General features: G+C 45.0%; 1 protein-coding gene across 2 annotated transcripts in view; it reads left to right on the forward strand.

Annotated features, from left to right (window-relative positions):
- Nucleotides 1-11121, forward strand: part of LOC114485495 (uncharacterized) — a 13530-nt gene extending 2409 nt beyond the window's left edge. The window contains exons 2-3 of one of the 2 annotated variants that reach the window (XM_028487015.1): nt 8122-8180; nt 10470-11121. In XM_028487015.1, the coding sequence (XP_028342816.1) occupies nt 8122-8180; nt 10470-10599 (189 nt within the window). In that variant the 3' untranslated portion in view covers nt 10600-11121. Of the gene's footprint in view, nt 1-8121; nt 8626-10469 lie in introns of those variants that run through there. The other variant, XM_028487014.1, reaches the window with a different exon arrangement.
- Nucleotides 11122-11330: the final 209 nt, after the last annotated feature.

The following is an 11330-nucleotide window of genomic DNA, read 5'->3' on the forward strand; positions in this document are numbered from 1 at the left end:
CATGTGGGATCCTCCCAGACCGGGGCACGGACCCGTATCCCCTGCATCGGCAGGCGGACTCTCAACCACCGCACCACCAGGGAAGCCCCATTGTGAAGAATTTTATCAGTATATTTATATATCTATTAAGTTCTGTTTACAATTAATTATGTATAAATAATGCTTTTTTAATTTTTACTTGAATCTATATCTAAAATACATGAAGGGGACTTCCCTGGTGGTCCGGTAGTTAAGAATCTGCCTTCCAATCCAGGGGATGTGGGTTTGATCCCTGGTCGGGGAACTAAGAGCCCACATGCTGTGGGGCAACTAAGCCTGCATGCTGCAACTACTGAGCCCACGAGCCACAACTAGAGAGCCTGCATGCCGCAATTACAGAGCCCACGCACTCTGGAGTCCGCATGCCACAACTAGAGAGAAGCCTGCATGCCGCAACAAAGAGCCTGCAAGGCGCAATGAAGATCCCGCATGCTGCAACGAAGACCCGATGCAGCCAAAAAAAAAACCCAAATAAATAATTTTTAAAAAATTTATTTATTTTTGGCTGCATCGGGCCTTCATTGTAGCGCGTGGGCTTTCTCTAGTTGCGGCGAGCAGGGGCTACTCTTCCTTGCGATGCACGGGCTTCTCATTGCCTTGGAACAGGGCTTGGCACAGAGTCAATATTAGATAAATCTTAACTTTAAAAAAAAAAGATGTAGAAATAAAGCTTGATGACAATTCAAAGGAGGAAGATGTCAGTGTTTGTTCTGTGCCTAGGACTTTATTGTTGGAAGGGATTGTAAAGATGTGTGAATAGATACTGGTTCTTAGCAGTAGTATTTGATCCCTGAAACTAGGAAATTGGCTCTCTGTAGTGATCCTCTAAAAGCTACATTGTCCAGCTCCTGGGCCTGCAAATTTTCTCTGAGAGGAGACTGAGTTTCCTGTAAATCAGTGGCTGGGAGCTGCAGTGACATGCTGGGGTCAGCTAGTGGGAATGATGGTGCACATCTCTTCCCAACTGCACTTTCAGTGACATCATTTTGGTAGCTTGAAACTGGTCACAATGGGATTATTTATTCCCCAGAAACAGGTGAACACTACAGATCCAAGGTTTTTTGCCCTGGAGAACTGCTTGTTAAACATGTATCAGTGTACCATAGCCTGTCACCCCACAGCAGAAGCCCTGCTGGGAGAAGCCCAGAGAAGGCACCTAGCTCCCCTCAGGTTGCCTAGTGTTACAATATACTTGGACTCAGGAGTCCCTTAGTGGCCTTGGGGCCAATGTTTCAACAGCCTTAATCTCGTAATCAAACCAAACTATAAACAAATGGTGGATCATGAGTTTTTCCTGGGTGAATCAGTCCAGTACTGCATAAGTATTTCTGGGAACAAAGGAGAAACTGGGCAGTCTGGGCAGACATCTAACCCTCCTGAGGAAACTTGCATCATGAACAAAAGGGAACTAAATGGGGGGCGGGGCATACTCTTCACTGATGGTAGGTGTCTGTGGCCCATTGTATTTCTGGAGTCAGGAACTCCAAAAACTGTGTGTGTGTGTGTGTGTGTTTAGACCTTTTTAGGAGTGGTATATTATAAGAGGTTCTCTCTGCCTGGGGGTCTATATCTAAAGTCAGTGAAGGAGGTGGATGGAAGAAGAGGGAGATTTTCTACAGTAGAGGAAGCCATTTGTTCATTCATTCAGTAAACCGATAAGTGCCCATCTTAATGGTTTTCATAGCTACATTAGAATCACATGGGAAGCTTACAAATCTGCCTAATTTAATCTGATGGTGTTTGGGTGTGTGGGAGGCTGAATGATGGCTTCCCCCAAAAAAGACATCCTAGTCTCTGGAACCTGTGAACTTACTTCATTTGGTTTAAAAAAAAAAAAAAAGCCTTTTCAGATGTGATTAAGTTAGGGATCTTGAGATAGGGAGATGATTTTGGATTGTTGGGGTGAGCCCTAATTGTCATCACATGTATCTTCATAAGAGGGAGACAGAGGAAGTTTTGACTACACAGAAGAGGAGTATGTAACTACAGAGGCAGAGATTGGAATATTGTGTCTCCAAGCTAAGCAATGCCAAGGAGTGCTGGCAACACCAGAAGCAGAGAGAAAGGTGTGGGACAGATTTTCCTTTTGAGACTTCAGAAAGAGCATGGCTCTGCCAACACCTTAATTTTGGACTTCTATCCTCTAGAACTATGAGAGAACAAATTTCTGTTGCTTTAAGCCACATAGTTTGTGGTAAATTGCCACTGCAGCCCTAGGAAACTCATACAGGGTAGGACAAGACTTGTTTTGAAGTAGCACTTTACATATGATTTAGCAAAGATCCATATTAGAGATGAAGGTTAGCTACTGATAAAGATCACAGAGGGTCATACCTTGCTGTTATTGCTGTGAACAAATCAGGCCCCCTTCCCCAATAGGGCTGGGACCCAGGAAGCTGTATTTTGAAACAAAAAGAAACCAGACCCTCATATGATTCTTGCACATTTGCAAGTCCATCCATCTGCTATGTACCAGGTATTATGATAGGCATTAGAGATGCAAAGAAGATAAATAGATAAATTTCCTATCCTCAAAGAGCCTACAATCTAGCAAGGAAAAGATGTGGAAATAAGATAATTTCAGTAGAGTCTGGTAAGTGTTAAATAATAATAAATATTTGTCGAACTGTTTCTTTGTGCTAAGTGCCATCTCTATATGCCATCTCTCCTGATCCTCCAAACAATTCTAGGAGGAAGGTATTAATAACCCCTTAGAAAAGAGAGTCTTAGAAGGTTAACTAGCTTGTTTAACTTCACCCAGCTGGTGAGTGAAAAAGCAGGGTTGCTAGGGAAATGCTGGGAGGGGCATTTCAGGTGTGAGCTACTGCATGATCAAGGGCAAAAACATACCCGTGGGAGAGAGCCAAGTCCACCTTGGAACTGCCTTAACGTGGCTGGAACGTGGGGTGATGGAAGAGTGGGGCAAGAGATGAGGCACTTGCCTCCAAAGTGCAGGGACACTTCTCATCGGAGGTGCCAGACTCTCCCCCAACCCCTGCCCCGGTAGTCAAGAGGAAGGAGTCTGGGAACCTCAGAATTTGGCCAGAGCAGTGTGGGGTGAACGTGCAATTAAGGGGGACCTCTATCTTTCTGCATTTACCTCCCCAGCATTCTTGTGGCTTTCTATGGCTCAGGGTTGGTATGCCTGCAGGAAGGGGAGTCCATTCAGCTGTCACGCCCTTAAATCCAAGAATTGTGCAAAGCTTCCAATAAGTCATCAGCAATTTTCAGCTGTTTCAAGATGAAATTAAAACAACAACAACAGCAACAAATTACGACTTACAGCAAATCTGAAAAGAAAATTGCACCATAGGGCAACCTGTGTTCCTTAGGGCAGAAGGGCAAGTGAAAATAAATGGGAAGGGATTAAGGACAGTTCCACTAACCAAACAACCATGTGCTGGTACTTTGCATATCTTTTACTCCACAGGGCAACGGTATTTTTAAAAAAACTTGTTATGAAAAAAACATTAAATATACAGAAATAGAAAATAATGGAATGAAACTCTATGTTCCCATCACCAACTTTATTATTATTAAAATATTTATTTATTTATTTATTTGGCTGTGTTGGGTCTTAGTTGTGGCATGTGGGATCTTTAGTTGAGGCATGCGAACTCTTAGTTGCGGCATGTGATATTTAGTTCCCTCACCAGGGATCGAACGTGGGGCCCCTGCATTGGGAGTGTGGAGTCTTAGCCACTGGACCACCAGGGAAGTCCCCTGTCACCAACTTTAATAATTCTTAACTAATGGCCAATCTTGTTTAATCTATATTCATACCCACTCTCCCGCCAGATTGTTTTATATGCCCCAACACTTTTTATTTAAATTTCAAGCCTACTGAAAAATTACAATAGTCTCATAAACAGCCATATCCCCTATATTCGTCAATTGTTTTTTTCCAGCTTTACTGAGATATAATTGACACATAACAGTGTGTAAGTTTAAGGTGTACAAGGTGTTGATTTGATGGTCAAGTTGATTATGCCTTAACTGTCTGAAACAGGACCCGACAAGGGAAATGTTTCTCAGATTTTAAGAACCCTCCTTCAGAGCCCCTGACCTACTGGGCCAGGCCCCTCTCCTCCCACAGCATGTAAGCTGAAGGCTGACTGTGTGATAAGGTGTCCAGAATGTAGCCTGCAGGTTTCTGGACCCGGCTTTATAAACAGCCCCTGCAGCGACTGGGGACCATGGAAAGGAGCCATCCCTCATCTCTGAGAGTGAGTTTGGGAAAAGTGAGAACAATTTGCTGGGAAGGGAACTGAGTCACATGCTTCTTATAATCTATTATCTCCGAGTCTTTGTTCTTTTTATGCCTTAATTCTCTTGAAACCTTTCCTATCTCTATCCCAATCTCTGTCTCTGTTAGATTTCTAATGCCACCTTCAGCAAATCCTTCTTTCAGTGGACCGTTGCTGGATTCCAGTGCCCAAGCTGTTGATCTTCAGCCAGGTGGCCTTGCTTCTTTTCCTGTCTTCATGCCCTGGTGGTCTCATCCCAGCCCAGCTGACTCAGTCAATTCTGTCTTTGAACTCTAGACTTAAAGTTTCTTTTGCCTTCTGGAATTTCCCTTTGGATATCTCAAAAACCCCTCAAAGTCAGCATGTCTAAAAGTGAACTCATGACTTTCTTTTTCTACTACCCAGTCACCATTTGAGACCTCTTGCCTCCTTCAATTTCCCTTCCACCTGCTGGCCTGTCTGAGCCAGACACTGGGGAGCCATCTCTGGCACCCCTCTTTTCTGCACAAACCCTAGCCATTGAGTTCTGGTACTTTCCCCATCTCTCAGTCCCTTTCCCTTCAACTCTGTGCCCCTACCCTGATCCAAGACTCATCCTTCCTCCCTGGATTCCAAAGGTAGTTCTATAACTGCTCTCCGGGGCATCCACTAGGCTCCTGCTTCAGCTGAATCCCCAGAGCAGACCCAGTCACCCGGTCAAAATGCAAATCTGACCTTGTCAAATGCAAATACAACCTAGCCATCCAGCTGTCTCCCCTCCTGGGCTTTAAAACCCATCAGTGGGCTCCTGCTGCTGTTTGGATCTAGACCCAAATCCCCCCAGAGAACAAAGGCCCTGCATGGCCTGTCTCCTGCGCGTGCCTCCAGGGTGGGCAGTCCCCATCCTGCTCCCCTGCTCTTTGGGCTCCAGCCAAGTGACCTAACAGTCGTCCTGGTCAATAGGAGCCACTGACAGCCCATCCCATCTGCCTGAGCACTGCCTTCCCACCCCTTACCTACCAACTCCTGTTCTTCCTGGGATCTAGGCTCCTCCATCTTTTCCTCGTCCCTTTCTCAGGGACGCCTCCCCCTCCCCGGGCTGGTTCTCCCCCTATGCTCTCTCACAGCACTTACTAAGGTGTGTTATTTTATTGATGTGATGCTCTGTCCATTTCCTCACCTAGACCATAAGGGCCACGGACAGGGACTATGTCTTCCTTTGCGGATTCTTGTATCCTCACTGTGGTGCCAGGGACATAGCAGGCATTGAATACATACTTGTGGAATGAATGAAGGAGCAAAAACCCAGTAACAGAAGTAGTGCTGAGTTCTGAGGACCAACGTTAATAAACAATTAGTTAGCACCGTTATTGCCATCTAGTGGTGACTGATGTTTATTATACCGCTGGGCCCATTCTCAGTCGTTTGATCGCGCTTTACAGAGATCTGTCGCTGTACTCCCGGCCCAGAAGTGAACCAATACATGAATAATAGATTCTTGTTGAGTATTTGCCTTGTTTCAGGTATTGTAGTAGGCACTCACAACACTGCCTACCTGATACTGAGCAAAGGGCGTGTAAGCTGCCTTCCCAAAGTCACTAGTAAGGAGACCTGAAATTCAACACCAGGATACAGAGCCTGTGTTTTTCCACTGTGCCCCACTGCTTCTGTGTTTCTGCCATTTATTACATGGAATGTACCCATAAGAAAACTGAAATCGTTGTAGTGGTTGCAGAGGGACTGAACAAAACTCTCTTCAATGGCAGAAAATATATTTTGTAGCTAGAGAAGCTTCCTATGGGGCTCCTGGAATTCCAATAACACGTCTGAATTCACAGACGACGAATGCTCTCTGGTTATGCTACAACCGGTGAATGCTCTCATTTTAAAGGCCCCAGGACAATTTGATACCCAGTATTTTTTGGATGGTTCACAGGTCTCTCTTGGTGTATCTTTCCTAGGCTTTTTGACTTTGTGGCCTAGGCAGCTCTGGCCTTCAGGTCGTACAAAGTTTCAGATCTTTTCTGGAGTAAGTTTTTTAACAGTCTTCAAATGGTGCCATTGAGAAGTGTGGTAAATATTAATTACATTAATTACCAGCCACCTTGAATGTTTTTTGAAACAAGGTAGAATATACCTAAAATATATGAAACAGTTGTTCTTTGCTTTATATTCGTGACAAGTTTATGAAAGTAAATTTTAGGGGGGTAAATTTGATAATATTTTCTTCCTTCCTTCTTTTTCTTAAAATTAATTAATATTTATTTATTTATGTATTTATTTTTGGTTGCGCTGGGTCTTCGTTGCTGCACGCGGGCTTTCTCTAGTTGGCGGCGAGCGGGGGCTACTCTTCGTTGTGGTGCGCGGGCTTCTCATTGCGGTGGCTTCTCTTGTGGCGGAGCATGGGCTCTAGGTGCACGGACTTCAGTAGTTGTGGCATGTGGGCTCAGTAGTTGTGGCCTGTGGACTCCAGGGCGCAGGCTCAGTAGTTGTGGTGCACAGGCTTAGTTGCTCTGCGGCATGTGGGATCTTCCCGGACCAGTGCTCAAATCCATGTGCCCTGCATTGGCAGGTGGATTCTTAACCACTGTGCTACCAGGGAAGTTCCTTTCTTTCTTCCTTCCTTCCTCCCTCCGTCCGTCCGTCCGTCCCTCCCTCCCTTCCTTCCTTCTTTCCGTCCCTCCTTCCTTCCTTTCTATTTGGCTATGCCAGCTCTTAGTTGCAGCACATAGGATCTTTGTTGCTGCGTGCGGGATCTTGGTTTCTGCGTGTGGGATCTTCATTGCAGCATGCGGGATCTTTAGTTGCAGCATACATGTGGGATCTAGTTCCCTGACCAGGGATCGAACCTGGGCCCCCTGCATTGGGAGCGAGAAGTCTTAGCCACTGGACCACCAGGGAAGTCCCGATAACATTTTCTTTCTATCTATTGAGTAAATGGCCTACTTTTTGAGTAAGTTAAAAAGAGCCAGAGTGATAACTAATAAGGACCTACTGTATAGCACAGGGAACTCTACTCAGTACTCTGTAATGGCCTATATAGGAAAAGAATCTAAAAAAAGAGTGGATAGGGACTTCCCTGGTGGTCCAGTGGTTCAGACTCCATGCTTCCACCTCAGAGGTGCAGGTTTGATCCCTGGTCAGGCAACTAAGATCCCACATGCTGCATGGCATGGAGAACTAGGATCCCATATGCCTTTTTAAAAATAAAATAAAAAAGAGTGGATATATGTATATCTATAACTGATTCACTTTGCTGCACACCTGAAACTAATACAACATTGTAAATCAACTATACTCCAATAAACATTAAAAAAAAAGCCAGAGTGTTAACTTTAATCAGCAAGTTGGGTGGAGGAGTAAGAAACGTGCTATTAAAAAGACACCTGTGAGGGCTTCCCTGGTGGCGCAGTGGTTGAGAGTCCGCCTGCCGATGCAGGGGATGCGGGTTCGTGCCCCGGTCCGGGAGGATCCCTCATGCCGCGGAGCGGCTGGGCCTATGAGCCGTAGCCGCTGGGCCTGCGCGTCTGGAACCTGTGCTCCGCAACCGGAGAGGAGGCCACAACAGTGAGAGGCCCACGTACCGCAAAAAAAAAAAAAAAAGTGAATTACGTTATAGGGATATGGTTTTAAGCTTGAACTTGCATCAGAATCACCTGTGCTTGTTAAAGCATAGCTTGCTGGGCTATGCTATAGTTCTTGATTCAGGAAGGCCTGAGAATTTGCATTTCTAACCAGCTCCCAGGAGACACTGATGTGGCTGGTCCAGAGATCGTACTTTGAAAACTGCTAGAGGAGTGACTTATACCCTAATTTACTGCCACCTGTTTCCTGCTTTCTGTCTTTGTCTGGACAGGTCAAGATTCCCCAGGCTTCACTGCTACTATTCCCCTTTTGGAGGAAAGCAGGACAGAGGTATTCATTTTCAGTTCAGTCTCTATGGCTCCTGTCTTATGCGTCTTATCTGGCAGCAGTCAGTGAACCTGGGTCTGGCTCGTCTGATGCTCTGGAGGACTTCATTAACAACATCTGCCATGGCCAGCTGGGAGGTCTTACACTGGTGGCCGCTGTAGGTCCTGTGGTCCAACAGTGTTGGCTCATGTGGCCTTTTCGGGAATGTCTGTGCCTGGCCTGTGTGGATGTGTGCATTTGAGACCCTTGGTGGAGGTTGTCATCATTTCTTGACAGGGTTGTTCACCCATCTCCTTTGGGTCTGGCCTCCTGCCCGGCCCCCTCAAATCCAGCCTCCACACAGAAGCCAGAGCCCTTGTAACACACAGGTTAGGTTGATGTGCTGTATAAACCTTTCAGAATATTTACTTATTCTTACAGAATAAAACCCCCTCTTTTTAGCAAGGTACCTGAGGTCTTTTTTTTTTTTTTTTTTTTTTTGCTGTGTTGGGTCTTGGTTGCTGCACCCGGGCTTTCTCTAGTTGCAGCAAGCAGGGGCTACTCTTCGTTGCAGTGTGTGGGCTTCTCATTGCGGTGGCTTCTCATCGTGGAGCATCGGCTCTAGGCAGGCGGGCTTCAGTAGTTGCAGCATGCGAGTTCAGTAGTTGTGGCTCGTGGGCTTATTTGCTCCGAGGACTGTGGGATCTTCCCAGACCAGGGTAAAATACACATAAGATAAAATTTACCATCTTAACTATTCTTTAGTGTACATTAAGTACATTCACATTGTTGTACAACCATCACCACCAGCCATCTCCAGAACATTTTTCATCTTGCAAACTGAAACTTAGTACCCATTAAACACTAACTCCCCATTTCCTGGCAGCTACCATTCTACTTTCTGTTTCTATGAATTTGACTGCTCTAGATACTTCATATAAGTGGAACTTTACAGTATTTGTCCTTTTGTGATAGGCTTGTTTCACTTAGCATAATGTCCTCAAAGTTCATTTCTGTTGTTGCATGTGTCAGAATTTCCTTCCTTTTTAAAGTTGGGTAATTCCATTGTATGTATATACCATATTTTGTTTATCCTTTCATACAGAGAATGAATTTTTATACAAGGATTTAATTTGCAGCATTGTTTGAAATAGCAAAAGGTTGGAAGCCATCTAATTATCCATGTGTAGGGGATCAGTGATCTAAAATAGGCATAATATGGGACTTCCCTGGTGGCACAGTGGATAAGACTCTGTGCTCCCAATGCAGGGGGCCTGCGTTCGATCCCTTGTCAGGGAACTAGATCCCACATGCATGCTGTAACTAAGAGTTCGCATGCCACAACTGAGGAGCTGGCAAACCACAATTAAGTAGCCTGCGAGCTGCAACTAAGGAGCCCGCCTGCTGCAACTAAGACCCAGTGCAACCAAAAAAAAAAAAAAAAAAAAAAAGCATAATCTTACAGTGGAATACTGTGTAGCAGTGATAAAGAATAGGGCCTCTCCATCTGTACTGATATGGAACAATCCCCACAATAGAATATGAAGGTAATGAAAGCTGTATAGACTGGTTTAATTTTGGTATGTGACCGAAACAAAACAAAAACCAGGGCATATGCACAGACATACGTGATTTCCACAGTTGCCAAGGCTGCCTCTCGGGGAGGGAACTAGATGATGTACTTTGCTCTGGGTGCTTTTTTATGTCTTTTGCATTTTGTACCAGGCGTTATGTATTATTAAATAAGCATGTTAAAAAGAAAGCAAATAACCTTTCCAAAGGGAGAAGTGATTAGTTCCCTGTAGAGCTCACACAAGGAGGGATGCTTTACACTTACAAAAAATTATTAAATTAAGTCAATAAGAAAGACCCAAATTAAACCTGGTTGGTTAATTCTCTTGGCTGTCAGTAAAGATTAACTATGGATCTGATTCATTGACCACCCCAGGGACTTTATCATAACTGAATCTTATCAATTGTATAGTGATCAGATCTATGCGGTACTCAGCGATTGACCTGAAAAAGCTCCATCCAGATGAATTTAAGGACAAAGCCTTGACTTTCTACACCGTGCCTCTCAGTGGCCGTTTAAGCTCAGGCTTCTGAGTGACTGCTCCTTTAAAACAGTCTGAAGCAGCAAGGAGAACTGCTTTGAGATGAATTTGATCGGCCTTGTCTGAATAGATGCTTCGGTCTGGGTCCAAAGGGGCTGGTGCCTCTGGATCGGGGTGATGGATAGGCCTTCCCGTAGGATGAATGTTTGTTGATTACTAAAGTATCTGTTTGCATTAATCGCTGTCATTTGTATCATAGTTTCATCAGTGCCCGAACAATGCAGGCCCATCTGCCAGGCTTTCAGCTGGCCTTCACCCCATTAAAAGCTGGGAGATTATCAAGTCCTGCCTCTCTCTTCGATGACTATCAAATCATGCTGGCACATTAACACTACAACAGATGTGCCCTGGACGTTGGTTATCAGTGACAAATACGTTTTCTGTTTCAGATATTCCAATTTAATAAAAAGGTGATCATAATAATGTTCCTGGTTTCTGGGAAATTCTGCTGTATGATACTGAAGCTGTGGTGACTCCGGTATCACTAATGATGCCAAAGTCTCTGTAGCTTCCTCCTACTTCTGCATTGTTCCTCACTGTTCTCACAGCAAACTCCTTATCAGGCACTGAAGATTCTCAGGATCTGACCCCTGTCCTTGTAACTTCTCCAGCTTCCTAAAGGAGTCCAGGTTTGCTAAGCACACTGTAAGTTCTCTTATTTCTGGCCTGTGCACTGTTCTGTCTCAAATGCTAGAATGTTTTTCCTTGCTCTGCGTTGCCTGACCAGCTCTTTCTCCAGAGCCCCGTTGAGGTGTGACTCCTTCCTGGGGGTTCTTCCCTGACATTACAGGCCAGGGCAAGTGTCCCTCTCAGGCTTTCATGACTCCTTTCATGGCCGTTTTGGTGTCTGCACCTACCCACTGCATTATGGTTTATGTTTGCTAGACTTTGGACTCCTCTGGGCCGTGGGTCTCAAACCCCTCCAGAGCACATCAGTATCACCTGGAGGGTTTGTTAAGGCACGGAGTGCTGGGCCCCACCCCAGAGTTTCTGATCCAGTAAGTGAGGGGTGTACCTGGTAATTTCATTTCTCAAGAGATTCCCAGTTGATGCTGATGAG

This window comes from Physeter macrocephalus, unplaced genomic scaffold (assembly GCF_002837175.3).
Source record: "Physeter macrocephalus isolate SW-GA unplaced genomic scaffold, ASM283717v5 random_1665, whole genome shotgun sequence".
Taxonomy (NCBI): domain Eukaryota; kingdom Metazoa; phylum Chordata; class Mammalia; order Artiodactyla; family Physeteridae; genus Physeter; species Physeter macrocephalus.